General features: G+C 46.2%; 1 protein-coding gene across 4 annotated transcripts in view; it reads left to right on the top strand.

Moving 5' to 3' along the window:
• LOC310849128 (protein EFR3 homolog A) overlaps positions 1 to 21,796 on the top strand; it is a 46,697-nt gene that overhangs the window by 12,338 nt on the left and 12,563 nt on the right. For 3 of the 4 annotated variants that reach the window (XM_083749096.1, XM_083749098.1, XM_083749099.1), the window contains 14 exons: positions 3,479 to 3,555; positions 3,941 to 4,068; positions 4,358 to 4,508; positions 7,587 to 7,708; positions 8,369 to 8,518; positions 8,681 to 8,818; positions 11,669 to 11,747; positions 13,205 to 13,340; positions 16,122 to 16,280; positions 17,088 to 17,202; positions 18,381 to 18,432; positions 19,798 to 19,970; positions 21,218 to 21,293; positions 21,440 to 21,601. In XM_083749096.1, the coding sequence (XP_083605222.1) occupies positions 3,479 to 3,555; positions 3,941 to 4,068; positions 4,358 to 4,508; positions 7,587 to 7,708; positions 8,369 to 8,518; positions 8,681 to 8,818; positions 11,669 to 11,747; positions 13,205 to 13,340; positions 16,122 to 16,280; positions 17,088 to 17,202; positions 18,381 to 18,432; positions 19,798 to 19,970; positions 21,218 to 21,293; positions 21,440 to 21,601 (1,718 nt within the window). Of the gene's footprint in view, positions 1 to 783; positions 799 to 3,478; positions 3,556 to 3,940; positions 4,069 to 4,357; positions 4,509 to 7,586; positions 7,709 to 8,368; positions 8,519 to 8,680; positions 8,819 to 11,668; positions 11,748 to 13,204; positions 13,341 to 16,121; positions 16,281 to 17,087; positions 17,203 to 18,380; positions 18,433 to 19,797; positions 19,971 to 21,217; positions 21,294 to 21,439; positions 21,602 to 21,796 lie in introns of all 4 variants that reach the window. The other variant, XM_083749097.1, reaches the window with a different exon arrangement.

Below are 21,796 nucleotides of genomic sequence, written 5' to 3'. Positions count from 1 at the left end.
GCTAAGCTTCTTATTAGGACAATGTTCTTCCAAAGGACAATGGAGAAATGTCCTTTCTCCATTTGTGCGTCTCATTACAAGGTGGCCAGGCTTAGTTACATGCATGTCAGGTGCACTGACCCCGGCCGTGTGGGGCCAGGCGCTCTCTTTCATTTCCAGAGCTTGGCATTGTCGGTGCAATTGGATACGCGGCGTTCTCATGTGCAGGGTCCCTTGGCGCTTCTGTCACGTGCAGGGATAGCTAGATAAGTGTGTGCTGCCTCTACCTGAATTTGACATTGCCGAGCCCGGGCAGGAGAGAGCCGGGAAGGCGTAGAGGGGCAGCTAAAGAAAGGAGGAACTGCAGAACTGGCAGGAGGGAACAGGATGAAGACGTATGTGGCAGTTCCTGTGGCTGAGCAAGATAAGTCCTATGACTACAATCCTGAATGGGAACCAGGCCCGTGCGTGTGCCTTGGTAGGTGAATTCTTCAGAGCGCCTTCTCTTTCCCCTCCCTCCCTCACCCCTGTTCCGTTATTTTGCTGAGAAGGAGCATTGCTTTCTCTTGAAAGTTTGAAAAACATCTGTATACTCAAACCGTCCTCTTTCTCTTCTTAATATCTTCAGTGCATGCAGTTTGAGCAAACCCACTGGATTATTTCATAGTTGAAAGGGGGGGCAGTGTGAAATGAGATGTTAACATGAGCCTCTTGTTCAAACGTGGAGTAAACTGTGCTGTTGATTTTACTGCAGATATAATTTCAAGCTGATTTTTGCTTGTTTCCCTACACATGTCTCCCCAGACACATATTCTCCAGGTATATAAGTCTGTTCTTACTGTGTGGACCAGTTGCTGGCATGTACCATAACTGTATACACTTAACGTTGGCGTTGCTGCCTCCTTGCATGGTAGCATAGTGGTTTTCTTGGTTTGATTGAGTGTAACTGTGTGCTGAAATCTTGGAAATTTGACCAGTTGGAAGCTAATATTGCTTGCCCCATATTAGACCGAAGGAAGGAATTTGCAAAGGGGGAGAGGGAAGGCAACTGCATACAGGAAAGGACAAATGGGCACTTTAAAATTAACATTTCTGAATTATTGAGTGGGGTGTTCTAGATCAGGGAACCTCAGGCCAGAGGTGGCCCTCCTAACCTTTCTGACTGGCCCTTGGAATGCTCCCCAGTGCTTTTGAGTTCCATAACTTGGGATCTGCCACAGAGAAGGCCCTGGCCTGCCTCCCTGCCAATCAAACAGATCCTGAGCTTCTTTGATGGATTTTGCAAGCTGAACCTCTGCAGTCAGAGGTGAGCATGACTGAGCTCAGTGGAGCCTCTTCTCAAGAAACTCTGCATTGGGTTGCAGCCGTACTGATCCTAATGAATTGGTATTTTGCAAGGACAACCAACAGACTGTCCCTCCACATGTTCTTGGACTACAGCTCCTATCCTCTCTCACTACTATAGTAGTAGTAGTAGTGGTAATAACAACAACAACAATTTATTTATACCCCGTCCACCTGGCTGAGTTTCCTCAGCCACTCTGGGCGGCTTCCAATTGAGTGTTAAAAACTTCCCTAAATAGTGCTGTCTTCAGATGTCTTTTAAAGATAAGATAGCTGCTTATTTCCTTCACATCTGAAGGAAATAGGGCGGGCACCACTACCAAGAAGGCCCTCTGTCTGGTTCCCTGTAACCTCACTTCTCGCAGGTAGGGAACCGCCAGAAGGCCCTCGGCGCTGGATCTCAGTGTCCGGGCTGAACGATGGGGGTGGAGACGCTCCTTCAGATATACTGGACCGAGGCCATTTAGGGCTTTCAAGGTCAGCACCAACACTTAGAATTGTGCTCAGAAACGTACTGGGAGCCAATGCAGATCTCTCAGGACCGGTGTAATGTGGTCTTGGCGGCCACTCCCAGTCACCAGTCTAGCTGCTGCATTCTGGATTAATTGCAGTTTCCAGGTCACCTTCAAAGGTAGCCCCACATAGAGTGCATTGCAGTAGTCCAAGCGGGAGATAACTAGTGTTGGCTGGGGATGATGGGAGCTGTAGTCCACCACCATCAGAAAGGCACCACGCTGGGTACCTCTGCTAGATGCTGCTGCTGCAGGTCAGTGTAGCTGCTGTGTTTTTGGACTCTCTTTGGGAATGTGGCTGTGGCCACTTCCGTGATGAGCTCCTGCCCTTCAGAATTTACCACTGTGCCATTGGTGATCAGTTCAAAGAACGAAGAAGTTAGATATTAAAATGCTGTTACCTTGGGACTAAGCATGTATCTTTGGCTGTTTTCATGCAAGTCCACACATATATTCAAGAATCTCTACATTCAGTTCAAGGGATCACAGACTAGAGTCTGGCTCTGTCTCCAGGCTTTGAATGTAGCTTGCTAGGGAAAGACCCTTTTACAGATGAGTCCTGAGCAGGCTTTACACAGATGGATTCCAACTTGGGAGAAAGGAGGGATGTGGATATATTAACATAATAATGATGTGAGACCCATAGAGTTCTGTAGAGCTTACTCCCAGGTGCTGCAGCCTTAAGTTCAATACAGCTGCTTTTTCTTTGTGCAGATCTTTCCCTCGCATATTCATATAAAAAGAGGAAATGAATATCTTGCATTTTTTTCTGCTGGTGAATTGGATACACTTTCTACCCATCTTTCCAAACTGAGTGTGGTTTTGGGAGCATGTGAAACCACTCCTTTGATTTCAAAGGATGTCCCCAAATTTTGTGTATGCTTCAGATCTCCTTGCTGTGCTTTGATTTTGTGTTTTTATCTTGTACTTTTATGCTGTGAACCACCCTGAGATCTACGGAGGAAGGGCAGAATGCAAATTTTATAAAAATAAATAAATAAATTCTGTGCACAAGCTGATAACCTCTGTATGTGGGGGTGTGTGAGGGGTGCATGCACACACTGCTTTTTTTACAGCAGATACTTGATAATTGAAACAAGTACATAATTATGTGTGGGCTTAAAAGTCACCACATCTATAAGCATCTTAAAGTTCATTGTGTGCCAAGCTGTATCTTGTGATCTAAAACTGGCTTAAACCTGCACAGCTTTCCCCCCTAGTGGTCATGATCTGAAAAGAGGCATAGGCAAACTCGGCCCTCCAGATGTTTTGGGACTACAACTCCCATCATTCCTAGCTAACAGGACCAGTGGTCAGGGATGATGGGAATTGTAGTCTCAAAACATTTGGAGGGCCGAGTTTGCCTCTGCCTGATCTAGGATGACTCTGGAGAGGAGCCAGTTTTCACTGCTGCCCTTCATTCAGCTTGTGAATCCATTTGCTGCTTTCCCCACTATTAAAACCATTGTTAAAATTATTGAACCTACCTACGTCTGTGGGACACTTTCTCACAAAAGTGCGCACGTACCTGAGCCTGCGAATTGTGGATGTGGGTGTCATTGCGAGTGGAGATTCCATTCTGAAAAAAAGGGGTCCCACCTCCACAGAGTTTGGTTCTCATTTGCAGTTCTTGTTTTTTGCAGGAGTCTGCTGCTGCTGTGCTGCCTTGCGCCCCCGTTACAAGCGCCTGGTAGATAACATCTTCCCTGAAGATCCAAAAGTAAGCGAGCCCTTGCAGTCCGTGTTTTAATTTGGGGTGAGGGGAGGGGTTGTAGGGAGTTTTGAGGTTTTCGTGTTCAGGCAATTTTTTTTCATTTCTAGCTTTTGTTTAAAGATGTTAACTTGGTAAGGTTGGCCAGCTGGCCACTTCAACATTGTGAAATCACCCAGGTTGTGATGCTAAGTCAGATAGCTCTAGTTGTGGGTATGGATATAGCTGCACACGTTGTAGGAGTTTCACACAATTTAGTTTAAAATGTATGCTTTGCTTAGACCACCCTCATAAGTCTCATAAAATCAACTGCAGTAAATATCAGCTTGTACAATACAAACCACTTAAATTTATCTTTAAAGTTGTTTCCTTGAACTCTCTCTCACCTGTGCAGGATGGCCTTGTCAAAGCAGATATGGAGAAACTGACCTTCTATGCCGTCTCTGCTCCTGAGAAGCTTGATCGGATCGGTGCCTATTTAGCAGAGAGGCTGAGCAGAGATGTTGTCAGACACCGCTGTGGGTAAGACTTCTGCTGACACCCACTTCAAATCTTGCTTCTCATTCCGCCCCTGCCAGTACCGGCCTCCCTTTCTGTGGCAAATGAGAATCTCCCCAAGCAAGGAGGCTGTGTGATGTTTGTAAAGGGGAAGAGGGTGGGTTCTTTCCCCTTTCCCCGCTCTTGGGCTTTCAATGTGCCACAGATTATCAATAGCATATAATATCTGTGCAGGCCAACAAGTAGAAAAAATTGTGGGTTGCCGTGCCAGGGGGCTTTCCTAGCAGGCCTGTGCTCACCTTTCTGCATGCAGGTATGTCTTCATTGCCATGGAAGCCCTAGACCAGCTGCTCATGGCTTGCCATTCTCAAAGCATCAAGCCGTTTGTGGAGAGCTTCCTTCACATGGTGGCCAAGCTTCTGGAGTCCGGAGAACCGAGGCTGCAAGTCCTGGGAACCAACTCGGTGAGTGAACGCTTCTTGGGCCCCCCTCTTGGTTCTCCTACTGTCTGGAGTCAGTTTAGTTGCCCTGGCATGGCCTTTGGCACAGAGGATATGGCTAGGAAGAGGCAGAGAGGAATGCAGTTACTTCCAAACCCCTGGTCATGTGACCAAGCTGCAAGGCTGCATACCTTCTTCCCTGGTTATGATTCCGACTAGCCACATGTCGTCCCTGAGCCTCCCCTGACTGCATACCATGAAATGGATTGTGCCCCTCTTAAAAATGAAGTGAGTGAGTACCGGAGACAGAGCCTTTTCTGTGGTGGCTCCTCACTTTTGGCAGATCTCCCCTTCGAGGCCCCCTCTCTCATTTAGGCACCAGGCAGAAACGTTTCTGTTTCCTCCAACATTAACGAACTGCTAACGTAAGCATCCTTTAATTTAGAGGTGGGTTGCTTTCGCCCTCAGTTTTAATCCGGCTGTTTAGTTTTGGTTTGCCGTACAGTTTGTATACATGGTTGTTGTTGTTGCTGCTATTTTCTATGTTCCTTTTGGTTTCCTATTACTACTCTACTACCCAGGGAACATAAATCTGTGCTGAAGGTATGGGATATAAATTTTAAAATATTGGTGGGATAATGGCAGGTTCTGAAGCATAGAAGGGGGAATAAGAAACCTCCCAAACATCTGGTGGATTAAGGCCTGGTCCGAGGATAGGGACACCCAACAGCAAAGTAAACAGGACCAATGTGAGGATAAGGGTCTTGTGAACCCAGGTTGGTTCAGCTCAAGTGCTGTATCAGGGATGTTCCTTTTGGTTTCCTATTCGTACTCTACTACCCAGGGAACATAAATCTGTGCTGAAGGTATGGGATATAAATCTAAAAATATTGGTGGGATAATGGCAGGTTCTTAAGCATAGAAGGGGGAATAAGAAACCTCCCAAACATCTGGTGGATTAAGGCAGGCCCTGATCAATGACTCCCTCAGAGACACAGGTTAGGAAGAAAATAACCCTTCCCTCTGGCCATGGTTCTTGTGGAAGGTGTGAGTTGGCTGCTTAGAAAACCTGCAGGAGATGTGGGTTTCCTTTTGACTAGCCTAGTACCTAGAGGACTGAGAAGACCCTTTTCTTCCTGCCCATCTGATGCTCCATTAATATTCTTTGCTTGCTTGTCTTTGACATTTTTCTGTGCCACCTGACAGGGCTAGAAATCCACTCTTTATATTTCTCCAGCAGATCTGTGCAAGACTTTAAATAGAAGCTTAGCTTGCCTTTTATCTTCCAAGTCAAAGGTATTCTATTCCCTCGTCATCACTGCTGCATTAGTGATGAGCCCTGAGTGCCTTCTGCTTTTGCACTCTCGACTGTCCTGCCTGTGATACCGTTTCACAGTAACAGAATCCAGTCTCCAAAGTGTAGGAGTGTATTGCAGCAAGCCTAGGAGTAGCTGAAACGGAGTCAAGAAAGTTTTGAGAGTCAGGCCTGGTCCGAGGATAGGGACACCCAACAGCAAAGTAAACAGGACCAATGTGAGGATAAGGGTCTTGTGAACCCAGGTTGGTTCAGCTTAAGTGCTGTATCAGGGATGCTCCAGGTCTGCCTTGGGTTACTTTTATGCACCGTATTTTTCGCTCTAGAAGACGCACCAGACCACAAGACGCACCTAGTTTTGGGAGGAGGAAAACAAAAAAAAAAATATTCTGAATCTCAGAAGCCAGAACAGCAAGAGGGATCGCTGCGCAGTGAAAGCAGCAATCCCTCTTGCTGTTCTGGCTTCTGTGATAGCTGTGCAGCCTGCATTCGCTCCATAAGACGCACACACATTTCCCCTTACTTTTTAGAAGGGAGAAAGTGAGTCTTATAGAGCAAAAAATACGGTATTTAAAATATTTACATCCTCTTTCAATTTCAACAAAATGTACAAGGAGCTTCCAAAACAACACAAAACCTCATTTAAAATTCAGTAAAACCAACATACCAAATCAATAACACAGCAGAATAGAGCCTAAAACAGCAAAGGTGCTACAAACAAACCAGTAGCTTTTAAAAAATAGACCATGCTACTTATTTAAAGCCTGGGTGATTCGCTTCTAAAATGTGCCCAGGGAACGTGTCTGAGGAGGCTACTTCATAGCTAGAGGTGCAACCACAGGAATTGCCCCACTGCTAAGTGCCTGAGCTCCAGAGGTGAGGCAACTAGAGAGGGGTTCCCAAAAAAGAGAAGAACTACAGCAGTACCTCGGGTTAAATACTTAATTCGTTCCGGAGGTCCGTTCTTAACCTGAAACTGTTCTTAGCCTGAAGCACCACTTTAGCTAATGGGGCCTCCTGCTGCCGCCACGCCGCCGGAGCACGATTTCTGTTCTCATTGTGAAGCAAAGTTCTTAACCTGAAGCACTATTTCTGGATTAGCGGAGTCTGTGACCTGAAGCGTATGTAACCTGAAGCATATGTAACCCGAGGTTCCACTGTACTGGGTAACATCCCAACATTTGCCCTAGCATACTAGATTCAGCAGCAGCAGGCTATCAAGTTACTAACCTGGTGTTTTTTTAGAAAGTGAAGCTTGCAAGACACACTCCCTGTTGCATACTATTTACCAGGTCCTGGAGAGTTTCTAGAGAGTTGTCCTGATGTGGTAAAAATACCAGGTCTTGCCACATTGGAAGAAAGGTTTGCCAGAGGGAAAAGACCTGGGGAATTTTAAGGACAAGCGGCTGGCTGGCTGCCTTGCTGTGTGGGATTGAGATCTGTGCCTTTTGCTGCCGGTGCCCTGAAGGTTTGCGATGTAGGAAGAGAGGATCGCCCTCCTAGAAAGCCTTGCACCTGACCTCTTTCCCCACCAGAGAAAGAAGATGATGATGATAATAATATAGGGATAGCCAGTCAGAAATGCTTAGAAAAAAAGACGGATGAATAACAGAAATTATTTTGCTGTGTTTCCACCCGCTGCATGCAATAAACTATGAATGGTGCTGCTTTCTGGATAATTTCAACTGTAGTCGGGGATTGGAGCATTTTGGGGCTGGGTGATGCCAACTTTCTGATTGCTTTGAAGCTGTAGTGAATCCTCTCCGTTTCTCCTTCCTCTTCTGCAGTTTGTCAAATTTGCAAACATTGAGGAGGACACGCCTTCCTATCACCGCCGCTATGACTTCTTTGTGTCTCGCTTCAGTGGCATGTGTCACTCCTGCCACAGTGACCCGGAAATACGGGACGAGTAAGTAACAATATGCGGCAAAGGGATGGGAGCACTTCTGCTCCCTATATTACCAGGCTACTGAGAATATCTGCGATGGCAAAGCCCAGCATCTTCTCCCATTCATGCTCTGCCAAGAACCGTCAATGGAGTTTAATTCATGTGTCCTTTTCAGAGAGTATTGAGTCTTTCTGCTGAGGCTTGCCGGGGAAGCCTCTGCCAAACCAAAATGCTCTTGTAGCTTAAACCGAGTACCCGAGAGTCCATGAAGCTCAATACCCAAATGATAGTCATCTGAGATGGGCTGTTACCCTAGGGGTGGGGGCAAACATAAGTAAATAATAAACTGAGCCACTTTGCTCTGGAAAATGTATTCATCATGTTTTTATCTCTTTGAGCATTGAACTGTTGGAGAGAACATTCTGCCAGCTGGAAGCAAAAGGGGATGTGGAGAGTGTTGGTGGACTGGGCTGTTGTTGCTTTTTTGTAAGAACAAATGCTGTTTGATTGTTTAAATGCATATTCATAAACCAGCACTTTAAAGAAACACATAAGGTAGCTGGGGCACTAGAAGAAGGACAGAAAGGATAAAACTGACATAGAAAACTGCTTTCCTTGCCAGGGGCAGGTATGAATGAGATTAGGGTGAAACTTTGAAAATGCCATTGTTTCTTGTTCCAGGATCCGAATTGCTGGAATCAGGGGCATCCAGGGGGTGGTTCGCAAAACCGTCAACGACGAGCTCCGAGCCACCATATGGGAGCCTCAGCATATGGACAAGATTGTTCCCTCGCTGCTTTATAATATGCAGAAGATTGAAGATGTCGACAGGTATGCCCGTCTCTTGGGGGGGGGGGGCTGGGCCCTTTGCTGGCCCTGAGGACAAGGAGAGGGGTTGGGTGTGGGCAGGAGGTGCTGTGGCTGCATCTTCTGTCATGGCAGTGAAGCCTGGCAACCCTGTCCAAGTGTCTGTGTGTGTGCCTGTTTTTGCAGCCGGATTGGGCCACCCTCCTCTCCAACAGGAGGCGATAAAGAGGAGAACCCGGCTGTGCTGGCTGAGAATTGCTTCAGGGAGCTGCTGGGCCGCGCCACCTATGGGAACATGAATAATGCTGTGAGACCAGTCTTTGCGTAAGCATCTGTTTACTTATGTACTTCACTGCATTTTTACCCTGCCCTTCCTCCCTAAGGAGCCCAGGGCGGCAATGCTAATGTTAAATGTAAAGTAATAATGTAATGTTACAGCAATACAGCAACAATCAAAACATATTCGAAAACAATTTAAAGCAACCACATACACCTGCAGCTTGTAATTTCAAGGTTGGCAGGAACAGTATCTTTCAACCATCAAATGCCTGAGTAAAGAGAAATGTTTTTACCTTTCCCCGGAATGTTAATGATGAGGACGACAGGAGCACCACACCAGGGAGGGCTTTTCACAAATGAGGAACCACGACCGAGAAGGCCCTGTCATGGGTCAGTGCCAACTGGGCAAAAGCCAATGGCAGCAGCACCAACAAGCTCGCTCCTGCTGATCTTAGGGCCCGAGAGGGTTGTGCTGGAAATCTCCAGAACCCTCTAAGCGTTTCCTGGGGCAGGCAATGCCTTTGAAAAGTTGGTAAAACTCCCTCAAGGCTGGCTGTGGCTGCTGAGAAGTCCCGAGAACACTATGTTTCCCTTAGCTGTTCTGATCTTCCATATTGCTATAAAACCAGTGCTTTTTTCCTAAGAGTACGCAGGGGTATCCACACCTGTCAGATGCTGGTGTGGTTGCTCGAGAGTAAACAGGCAGGACACCGACCTGTCTTTTCCAGGCTTTATTCTTGGTGCAAACTATTTATAGGGAAGAGCGTCGTAAGTTCATGTCTGGCTCAGTCGCTAGCAGAATCTGGGAGTGGTCGGTCTTTGTAACTCCCCCAGCATAAAAGTCATGTCACCCCCAGCCTTTTCCACCCCTCTCTGCGCCGAAGACTACTGCGCAGAATGGGCGCTGGCAAGGGCGCGCCTCCCGCCTCTCCGGCTTGCTCAGGCTCAGTGTTGAGGCTCTCCCTAGCATTCCCTGGTCCCTGCACCTCTTCTCCACTGGGCTTTCCTCCTCGCCGGAAGAGGAACTGCTTCGCAAGATTTTCGGAGGCTCCCTATAACACAACTGCCCTTCCATCTCTTGCCTCTGAGCTGATGGCAGTTCCCTGACAATACCCCTAAACATTTTGTGAATCTAATAAGTTTGGCCTCATTAAGGGGCAGTATTTCAATATGCGTAGGAAAATGAGAGTTCCCCTTAAACATTTTTTTAAAGAAAACAAGCACTTTATATAACTGTCTGTGTCCCATGAGCCAAAAGTCTATCCTGAAGATGTACTTATCCAAAAGAACAAAAAGCAGCTTGGTGTAGTGGACAGAGTACGGACTTTGACTGTGTCCAGTCCTCATTCAGGATGGCTCTGAGCAGGTTGCTTAACCTGCCTTCCTGGATTAATATCAGGATGAAAATAGGGTGGCCCTGTGTGTGCAGAATACAATAGGTTTCCACATAAAATCCCCCCACATTCAGGGTCAGTAAGCAATGCTTTATGTCATGGGTAGGCAAACTAAGCCCCGGGGGCCGGATCCGGCCCAATCACCATCTAAATCCGGCCCGTGGGCGGTCCGGGAATCAGCATGTTTTTACATGAGTAGAATGTGTCCTTTCATTTAAAATGCACCTCTGGGTTATTTGTGGGGCATAGGAATTTGCTCACCCCCCCCCATATAGTCCGCCCCCCCACAAGGTCTGAGGGACACCCCTGCTGAAAAAGTTTGCTGACCTTCTGTATGTGATGTGATGGGATCCGCCCCTTCCTCATATACAGACCTGCCTGTGCTCCTCATTTGAATACATCAAGTTTTGCTTGCTCGTCATCCTTGCTGGTTGAAATTCCAGCCAGCAAGCCAGATGGTGCAGTGACATTTGGTACAGCCATTTGCTGCTTAATACTCCTTGCATCCGCACAGCGGAGGACGGAGGATGCTCTGGAACAGCCAGTGGCTGTTGCGCTTCCGTGTTTTTCTTGGGCTGAGGACTATGCGGCAGGAGCCCTTTCCTCATAGATAGAATGGGGTAGCAACAGCAAAGAGAGGGAAGAGGGCAGAGATAATCCCTGGAAGAGAAAGCTTTGTGGTTGAAACAGAAGCCTACCTCCCAAGTCACCATCTTTAAAATCCCTGGCATGCAAGTAATGATCTGGAGGTTACCCATCAGCCAGGAGTCTTTACATTGTTTGACATTCAACAATCTTCTTTGCTCACATCTGTTACAAAGGGCAAATAGTTTGTGATTTGCCCCTTCTAATGTGCAGCCTCAATCCTTTCCTGGTCACTTTGTAGGAATATTTTGAAGGGGGAACCTGCAGTTTACATAATCATGCACCCCTCATAGCTCTTACACTTAGCACATGGACATCTGTACAAAAATGCTGGGACGCGGGTGGCGCTGTGGGTTAAACCACAGAGCCTAGGACTTGCTGATCAGAAGGTCAGCGGTTCGAATCCCCGCGACAGGGTGAGCTCCCGTTGCTCGGTCCCTCTTCCTACCAACCTAGCAGTTCAAAAGCACGTCAGAGTGCAAGTAGATAAATAGGTACCGCTCCGGCGGGAAGGTAAACGGCGTTTCCGTGTGCTGCTCTGGTTTGCCAGAAGCAGCCAGCTCCCTCGGCCAATAAAGCGAGATGAGCGCCGCAACTCCAGAGTCGGCCATGACTGGACCTAATGGTCAGGGGTCCCCTTTACCTTTTTATAAAAATGCACCCGGAGAAACATCCCTAAAAGTTCACCCCTCATTCCAGAACGCCCCAATTCCTTTAAATGCAGTGGTTGCTTATTCATGCCGGCTGCTTCTTCTCAGAGTAATGCGACAGCCAAACTAGGATTTGACATCCGAACAAGCCCATTGTTAAATGTTGAAATTGCTGCAGGTGCTTAATAATGGTTTGTTTTTAACAGACATTTAGACCATCACAGACTGTGGGACCCCAATGAATTTGCTGTCCACTGCTTCAAAATCATCATGTACTCCATACAGGTATGTTTACCCTGTACCTATTTCATAGTCAGTCAACAATAATCCATTAAGACAAAGGAGGAAGTTAGGGCTGGAACCAGCAGGCGCCCCTCTGGATGTTTGCAGGGTCAGACTTCTGCAACATTGGAGGGTACATCATAATCATTTCAGGGGTGTTCATGCTGGAGAATTTAGCATTAGCGTCTAGCTTCTGCCGTTTAACTCTCTTCTCTCAAGTTCCTGATTTTTTTTTTGTAGTGTTGTTGAAGGTAGTATGTCTTGAGTATCTTTTCATGGTGTGGCAGGTTGAAAAATTGTTTCTGTTCTAGCAGGGTTTTCTGTTGACTGTTTTTTCTGTCCCTCCATCTGTATGTTTAGTTTTATTTAACAGGATTTATATACCCCTTAATCTTCAAAATCTCTAAGCAGTTTACATAGTATTTGTTGTTGTTTAGTCGTTTAGTTGTGTCCACCTCTTCGTGACCCCCTGGACCAGAGCACGCCAGGCCCTCCTGTCTTCCACTGCCTCCTGCAGTTTGGTCAAACTCATGTTCGTAGCTTTGAGAACACTGTCCAACCATCTCGTCCTCTGTCGTCCCCTTCTCCTTGCGCCCTCCATCTTTCCCAACATAGTATTTAAAATACATAAATTGAAGGCAGCCCTGTTTAGGGAAGCTTTTAATGTTTGATGTATTACAGTATTTTAATATTTTTTTGGAAGCCACCCAGAGTGGCTGGGGATGGGCGGGGTATAAATAATAAGTTGTTGTTGTTGTTGTTGTTATCATTATTATTATTATTATTAATAATAATAATAATTAAACACCCACTCACCTCTCGTGCCCTCTCTGTTTTTTAGTTTGATAGATATATCTGTTTTGTTTGTATCTGTTTTCAGCTATTTTTTAATTTATAGGTTGATTGTGAGCTACTCTAAGTGCCTCATACTGGGGTGGAGAGCTGGGATAAAATGTATTCAATATCAACAAAATTGAACTCACTGTAGGTGCCAGGTTTAGGGAAATACTGTTCGAAAACAGAAGGATAGATGAAAACATCCTAAAGATATTTGTTCTCTGCTGGACTGAAAATTAGTAGAGTTTGCTGTGAGGAGGAATTCCTTCCATCTGTTTTGAAATCCAAGCTCCCTGTACTGTGAAATTTAATTTCGTTCTTTCTGTTCCATCAAATTCGTCTTCAAAACCCACAGTGCCCTTTCTGGACCTCCAGTGAATATTTTGTGTACCCTCCCCCCTTTGTGCTCTTTATTCTTCAAACTCTGTCATCTCCCACTTTTATTCAAACGCCTCTTTAGAGTGTAATACAGCCTGGCTTATCCTCTGGGTTCTCTGAAGCACCCAACTCTGGTGGTGTGCAAATGTGCCTTGGTATTATCAGTTAGAACGGTCAGCTCTGGAGCCATAGCTGTAGTATTGAAGGGCTATAACGAGCTTTTGCTGTTTCCTTCCCCTTCCCAGGCGCAGTATTCTCATCATGTGATACAGGAAATCCTGGGGCATCTTGATTGCTGCAAACGAGACTCTCCCCGAGTTCGAGCCGGTATCATCCAGGTCCTTTTGGAGGCAGTGGCCATTGCTGCTAAAGGATCCATTGGTGAGACTGGCTAATAACCTGGGAGTTTTTGGAAGGGCTAGTTGGTTATGGAAATGTGGAATAGATAGTGCCATCTCTAATTCTGGTTTCCCTCCTCATATATGTACTTCCCCCCGGTAGAAGAACAGTAGATTATTGGAGTTACTGGTTTTCCCCCTTGTTTTTATTATGCATTTTGTGTTTTTTACTTGTATTTTAATGCTGTCCACTGCCCTGAGAATATTGGATGAAGGGTGGTATATTACTACTACTACTACTATTACTACTACTACTACTACTACTATTAATTTTATTTTATTTTATTATTATTATTTTGTTATATTAAAAATCATATGCTCAGAATCTCCTTTTGACAGCCTTGGGGCATGTGTGCTAAAGTTAATTTATCCCTTTCAAAGAGCTGTGACCGGAAGTAGCTCCAGTAAACAGAGGTGTGACCCAGCGCGCAAGGACTAATTACTGCTAATTGGTCTGCAGATAAAATGCAGGATCTGTAGGCGTGCAGACAGAGAGAGAGAGAGAGAGAGAGAGAGAGAGAGAGAGAGAGAAGACAAGTGGAAGTAGACCTGGCAGGAAGCCTCAGGCTCTCAGAGCAAAGGCAGGAGTCTCAATGCGATTGTGAATCAGGAGGGACAAGTGGTCCTTGGGGAAGAGGGTGAGCGAATGCCAGGATATTTTTGTGTGCGATAAATGGAGTCTCAGGAAGGGAGTCCTTGCGATGGAGCCTGGTGTCAAACTCACCGCGTGGAAGACGTGGGGGCCACAGGATACCCAGATGGTAAGGTGTTCCAGAAGAGGCACCCTGAGGATTCTCCTCCTTGTCTTTCCGTTGTTGACTTCTACACGTTGTTTTTTCCCAGTTGGTGGGTGTTTTTAATTCAGCTTTTTCCAAAACGGAAACTTGGCGTGATAGCTTGCTGGTTTGTTGGTCTTCTTTTGACTCTGGTGCTCGCTTGTTGTGACAAACTGCTTTTGTTGTTTGATTTTTTGTTGTTGCTCTGGAGTCTGAACTTAATGAGGAGTAAGAGGTGCAGAGTGTCCTCATTCTAAAGCCCTGGAACCTCTTGGCCAGACATCATGTTTTGCTCCACATGTGGGCGCTGGCATCTTTATCATGGAATTTGTACTTTGAAACATGCATGGGGCGGATTTAGGGATGTGCAAGCGGTGTGCACACGCTGGGCACTGAGCCAAGGGTGCAGGGTTTTGGGAAGGGGGCACGAGGTTCTGACAGGGACCTAAAGTCCTCCCACTTCCTTCCCAAACCTTGTTAGTGCTTTCCCAGCTTTTGGGGAGGAGATGAGAGGTCTCTAGGACCCCGTCAGAGCCTTGTGCCTCTTTCCCAAAGCCCCTGCAACTTGATTGCCTCGATTTGGGAGGGCGGGGGGGGGGGCGCTTGGCGGGAGAGAAGGGGTCAAATTTTGGCCTAGCACAGGACACCACATTACCCAAGTCTGCTGCTGCATGCATGCATTTTAGAAACCCTCACCAAATCTGAAGGCAGTTCTTCCTGACAGCTGGGTTTGGCTCATAGCCCCATCATAAAAGGTAAAGGGACCCCTGACCATTAGGTCCAGTCATGGCTGACTCTGAGGTTGCGGCACTCATCTCGCTTTACTGGCCGAGGGAGCCGGCATACAGCTTCCGGGTCACATGGCCATCATGACTAAGCCGCTTCTGGAGAGCCAGAGTAGCGCATGGAAATGCCGTTTACCTTCCCGCCAGAGCGGTACCTATTTATCTACTTGAACTTTGACGTGCTTTCGAAGTGCTAGGTTGGCAGGAGCAGGGACCGGGCAACGGGAGCTCACCCCATCGTGGGGATTTGAACCGCTGACCTTCTGATCGGCAAGTCCTAGGCTCTGTGGTTTAACCCACAGCGCCACCCGCGTCCCTTTATAGCCCCATCATAGCTCAGTGGTAAAGGGGGGGAGGCTCTGGCTTTGCATGCGGAAGGTCCCAGGTTCCATCTTCAGTGGCATTTCCAGTTGCAAAAAGATTAGGAGAGCAGGGGAAAGCACACACTTTCAGGCCACCTCTCAACCCCCCCCCCCCCCATCTCAAAGCAAGAGCCTAGACTAGGCTGGCCAACACTGAGCTGTGTAGACAAGGAGCCTGGCCTGGTCTACAGCAGAGGGAAATGTGTTTGATGGCACCTTGAGGCTGGATGCTGTTTGTGCTCCCCGATCACAACTGCCTGCATCCTGGCCCTGTTAAGAAGAGAGCGGTGGCCTCAAACACGAAGCGGAACGCTGTGGGTATACAGGCATGCGTAGAGGGGCTCACAGACACCTGTTAGAACATGATAAAGGGTGTTTTTCAAATACTGCTGCAGACAAGATTTTGCACTGTTATAGATACTTTCATTGAGATTCCTGCATTTCAGGAATCTTGTCCAATGGGGTTGGACTAGAGGACCTTCAGGGTCCCTTCCAACTCTGATAGGGAAGCTGCACATAGATATTGATGTCAGGAAAAACATCAAAACATTTACCTGATGTTTGGGAGCCTGTCATACAGTTTTTATATTTCGCTGGAAGCGACCAAGAGTGGGCAGGGTATCATCATCATCATCATCATCATCATCATCATCATCTTCTCTATATGGACTTTATGTATTTCTCAGTTTTTATTATATTATTCGTGGTTATTTTATTGTTAACTGCCCTTGGATATTTGGAAAATAACTAAATAGCTTTTGCTTCTGACTTCCAGTTTTGTGAAATTCCCTGTCCTTGGAAAACGAGATTCCAGTTGATGTGTTTGCCGTCTTTTGCACAGGCCCAACTGTCCTGGAGGTGTTTAACACGCTGCTGAAGCACCTGAGCTTGAGTGTGGATTTTGAACTGGGCCAAGACTCTGATGGCAAAGGTAGCCTCAACAGCCGCACGAAGGAGAGCGATGAGAAGATCGTCCAGAATGCCATCATTCAAACTATTGGTGAGTCAGTCAGATATTCCCCCTTAGGTGGGTGTATGCTAGCAAAAAATTGAAATCCTGTGTTGCATTTTTGGGGGGGAAGCTTCATGATGGAGCTGAGCTTTTGAACCCAGGTCCTCACCACAAGGACTGTAGCTACGACACCAGCCACCACACTGGTTTCATCTTGCAAAGTGCTTAGAAGGACTTTCTACCAAGATGGGACGCAGTTCAGTGCTTCTGTTCTGTTTCGAGAAATTGGGTCATTTCACCTTGGGAATAACAGACATTTGTGGGGCTCAGAATAAACCTCGCCTTTCTAAGAGACCTCTCAGAAGAAAACCACAAGGGAAGCTGGCCTGGTCTGGGTGATCTTTCTCAGCTTATTAAACCAGCTCCTCTCCTCCCCAGCCGTGTGCTGGCTTCAACGCTTCATTTGGGGGTTTTTTTAAGCCAGAGCTGCCTGTTACATCCAAACCAGGAAACTCAGGCCTAATGACTATCTTAATGTCAAGATTAACTAACATTTAAAGCAGAATTTCTCGGTTTGGACATCAGGAAACAATGGAATGAAGTGCTCTGAAGCCCACATGGGAGGGGAGGAATGCTTGGGCCAGACTCTCATTCCCAGCTTCATAAACTGGGGGAGATTGTCCAAACCAGACGAGTGACTCAGATTTGTTAACACAAGGCAGCTGTTATTTCAGAAGATCAAGTGGGAGGAAGACAGTGATGTGGACCCAATTTAATCCTTGAATTCTCAGGCCTTCTCTGTTTTATGAACAGATGGCCCAGCGTTGCCTCATCCTTCCCTTTTCCGTTCCGTAGGTTTCTTTGGCAGCAACCTCCCAGATTACCAGCGCTCCGAAATAATGATGTTCGTTATGGGGAAGGTCCCTGTGTTTGGGTCAGCATCTCAGACCGTAGACACCGGCCAGTTGGGGTTTGTACTTTTCCTTTTGCCTGTTCCAGAACTCTGGTGGCAGAGCTGATGCTCTTAAAACTGTGGCCTACCTTTTGCGACTCCTGCTGTCTTTGCAATTCCACTGGCTTTGAGGGAAGACGATCCCATGGTGAACCCTTAGAGATACGGTTAGCTATAAATAAAAAACAATTAAGCATCTGCAATTGATCATTTTTCACAGTCTGCACATACTAAGTATTTGTTTCAGGTGTGGGAATGAGGATTACGGTTGATCCAAAGGCCTCCCAGGAAAAAATAATTCCGAAAGCAGGGAGAGAGGTGGCACTGTGTAGCCGACAGGTCTAGGAGTTCCAGACTCAAGGGGTGGCTGCCTGCAGAGGGAGAATGTGTGAGATTGCTTAAGAGGGGGGTGATCTGAGAGTGACAGAATCGGATGAGCATGGCTCACAAGCCCATGCGGTCTTAGTTCACTGAGGATTATCTCTGGTCCTGCAGAATTGTATAGTTTTCCTGCAGAATTGCCCCAAGAACCAGAACAGTCATTCAGGAATGGTGAAGGGAGGTCTTAGGGAGTTTGCAAGATGCATGCCTACAAGTCATTCTTGCCCTTACTTGTTGCCTCTGGTCATTTTCTGACTCCTTCCCACGGCATGTGTCAGCAGCAGCCCTGAGTTTGCACGTGTGACTTATCAGGTGGTCCGTGTGTATCTCAGCGCTAGTATGGCAGGAATGGCCCTTCAGGGCGTTCTGTCACTCAGGTATCAGTGGGCAGGAAGTGGTTGCCAGTAGTGAATCATAGCAAGAGATTAAAAATGGGATATTACACCTGCCGTAGTGAACTTAGCTGGAATGTAAGCAGAAGGCGTCTGTCACATGCCTCTCCTCTCTTGGAGGTGACTCCTGGAATGCCATCTGGCAGGGAATTACAAAAAACGTTGCTGCTCGCAATGTTCTTTGCCAGTCTGTTCTGTGCTGTATGCATCTGGGTGTGGTGTGTGTTGCTTGAGAGATGGGTCTGTTAGAGTGTTTGCCACAGAGTGATGGGGACTTGCCCAAACTAAGTAGCCGACCGTGGCTCTGGCTGGAAACAACAGCAGAGGTGCAGCTTGCACTCAAAACATGCACAGTTCTAGTGCGTGAGCTGGATCACGGAGCCATATCGATCTAAAGTACAGCTCTTTTCTGCTCCCATCCAGGGATTTGGGAACCAGGAGGATTCAGATCATGTTGCTGCGGTCTTTGCTTATGGTAAGTCTTATAATGGCTCCGCAGAGGAGTATGGTGTGTGTGTGTGAGAGATGTGTCTGTTTTCAGTAGGACACATGGTCTCTAGGCTTTTGTCATGAAGTAGGATGCATGGATAAGTTTAAATATTTCGGTTTCATTTCAGCTGTGGGTGAGAACTCTTGTTTTTATTATTTATCTCTTACCCACCCTTCACCCAGAGGTCCCAGGGCAGGTTGCAGTACTGAAACACAACATTAAAAACAACTTAAAAATGAGGTGGGTCCTAAAAACGGTGGGTGGCGCTGTGGTCTAAACCACTGAGCCTCTTGGGGTTGCTGATCGGAAGGTCGGCGGTTCAAATCTCCGCAACGGGGTGAGCTCCTGTTGCTCGGTCCCAGCTCCTGCCAGCCTAGCAGTTCAAAAGCACGCCAAAAAGTGCAAGTAGATAAATAGGTACCGCTACAGCGGGAAGGTAAACCGTGTTTCTGTGCGCTGCTCTGGTTTCGGTGTTCTGTTGTGCCAGAAGCAGCTTAGTCATGCTTGCCACATGACCACGAAAAACTGTCTGCGGACAAACGCCGGCTCCCTCGGTCTGTAAAGTGAGATGAGTGCCGCAACCCCAGAGTTGTCTGTGCCTGGACTGAACTGTCAGGGGTCCTTTACTTTTTTTAGGTAAGAGTAGAATCTCTCCCACCAACTGCCCCACAGCTAAATTCACCCTCTTGTGGGGCATCTTGGGCCAACATGAGGAAGCATGTCCACATGGCCAGTCAGTCACCGAAACTGAGGGCCGGGGTCACACAGAGCAGATTTCCAGGTCATGCGAGACGTTGAACAGGTGGTGAGAAGGCAGCTGCTACTTGTGCTCCCATACTCTTCCACAAGGGCGGCTCCCCTGTGGGCCTTTTGCTCTTGCTGGAACCCAGATCCCATCAGCCCTGACCATGGGCCACGCTAGATGGAGCTGTTGGGAACAGGAATCCAAGAAGAGTTGCAAGAGTGTCGTAGGTTAGCCATCTTCCCTGCTGTTGATTGGCGGATTGATGGATTATATTTCTATGCCGCTTTTCGTTCGCATGAATCACAAAGCAGCTCGCAAGCAATAAATAACAATAACATAATAGAAAAACATATTGAATAATTAGCAAATAATCAGTAAAGCAATTGCAATCTATAAAACACTATTAACAAAACAACTGAAAAAAAGCCAAACAGTGTAATTGCAACAAAAGTCATGCTACGTGTAAACAGCAAAATATGATCCAGCCTTAGGTATCTGGATTCACTGTGCAAACTGCTTAGGTATATATGAACTGCCATTCTGAATATTGTGGATGAGCAAGAACTGCGTCAGTAACACTTGCTGTGTCTTGAACCCCTTGGCAGGTCACCTCGGGGTACAATGCCAAAAGCATCATGACTGTTCTCTCAGCCCCGTTCCTCGATCCCCTGCTGTCGTCTTCGCTCACGGAAGACAGCGAGCTCCGACAGCTGGTTCTGGAAATACTACATAATCTTATTGACCGGCACGACAACAGAGCAAAGCTCAGAGGAATAAGGTAGGACACCAGGGGGGTGAAACCGAACAAAAATGCCACTTTGCGTTAAACAGCCTCAGGAAAATGCGGTGATGATCGGCGCAGTTGCCTCAAAATTAACCTGTGAAATGGTTTTGCTGTATATAAACTAGGGCTGCAGTATTTTGACAAAAAGGTGCCTCTGAGATTGCAAATCTTACCTTGAGAGTTATTTCCCTGTTTGCATGTATCGTCAGAAGGCAAGTAATTGTCTTTAGAACTTGTTCCTTTTCATGTGCAGATGCAAATTAATTGATTTAATCAACTCATCAGCTGATGCTTACACAGTTAATCAGTTAAGAGTTCTTTTAATTAGGTGTTAGACCTAACAGGGGGTTCCCACTTCCTCACTTTCTCTTGTGCTCCTTCCAGAAAAAATACGGAGAGTCACAACAAGAGGGGCATTTCAGTAGTGGTTCCCCAGGGGAACTTGACAGGCATTTGCAATTAACATCTTTTCATTTCCTTGCAAAGACTTTTGTTTTTGCTCAGACTATTGTGTGTCGATACTTCAGCTCTTCTGCTGGAGCATTTTTCAGTTGGCTAACTTTACGGTGATCATGCTTATGATGATGTGATGTTTCTAACTTTTCCAGTAATTGTATGACTAGTTTTGTGGTTCTTGTTTTAACTTCTGTGCATTTTTGTTTTTGAATGATAAGTCACTTTGAGACATTTTTGGTTTAAGGGGACATATAATAATAATATTAATAATAATAATAGTAGTAGTAGTAGTAATAATAATGGCAGCAACATAAATTTATGCAATCTTACTAAGTGTCATGTTATATTAGCAATCTGTGTTCTATTCTGTATTGCTTTTGGTAAACATAGTTTCTTCCGTCTTCTTCCTTTGAAGAGGACAAATTCTGCAGTTGTGCCAGAATTTTTCATATAGGTATTTTTTAAAAATGAACACTTGAGTATGTGACAAAAGAGAGATGACCAGAGTTGTTCATGACCCACCCTATAATTTGTTTTAAACTGTTTTTAATATTAAAATTTAAATTGCTGTAACCTGTCCTGGGTCCTTATGGTTCAGAGTGGGTAAGAAATGGAAATAATAAGTTGATGATGATAAATTGTGAATTCTCTGGAATTGAACACAAACTTGGAAAAGATGTGGGGGGGGGGGGAATTATAACTTGCATCTTCGTCTCAACGCACAATGATGATAATATGTTTAGGGTTTTTTGAAATTAAGAATTGTGTGTTTGTTTCATATCTAGAATAATACCTGATGTGTCTGATCTGAAGATAAAGCGAGACAAAATTTCGCGGCAAGATGTGAGCTTCATGAAGAAGGTAATTGCAAGAAGCAGGAAGCTTTTCCTTTGCTGGGTTCCTTCTGCATCCCTTAAAACACGTTGTCATTCTCCATTGATTTGCTCTTACCTTCGAAAAATCCTCTCTACCTGCTGCGTTTCCTGAGATTTTCCTCTCCTTCGCAGCATGGCCAGCAGCTGTACAGGCACGTTTACATGGGCTGCAAAGAAGTCGACAACGTGCATAAGAACTTTGAGCTGCTCTACACGTCTCTTGCTCTGATAACGATTGAACTCGCCAACGAAGAGGTAGTGACCGACCTCATCCGCCTGGCCATTGCCTTGCAGGTATGTGCAGCAGGAAGAGATAATAATAATAATAATAATAATAATAATAATAATAATACAGTGGTACCTCGGGTTAAGAACTTAATTCGTTCCGGAGGTCCGTACTTAACCTGAAACTGTTCTTAACCTGAAGCACCACTTTAGCTAATGGGGCCTCCTGCTGCCACCGCACCGCTGGAGCACGATTTCTGTTCT

The sequence above is a fragment of the Podarcis gaigeae genome, assembly GCF_964106915.1.
Source record: "Podarcis gaigeae genome assembly, chromosome: 7".
Taxonomy (NCBI): Eukaryota; Metazoa; Chordata; class Lepidosauria; order Squamata; family Lacertidae; genus Podarcis; species Podarcis gaigeae.
The sequence above is the reverse complement of the archived record's forward strand: the minus strand, read 5'-3'. Positions and strand labels throughout refer to the sequence as shown.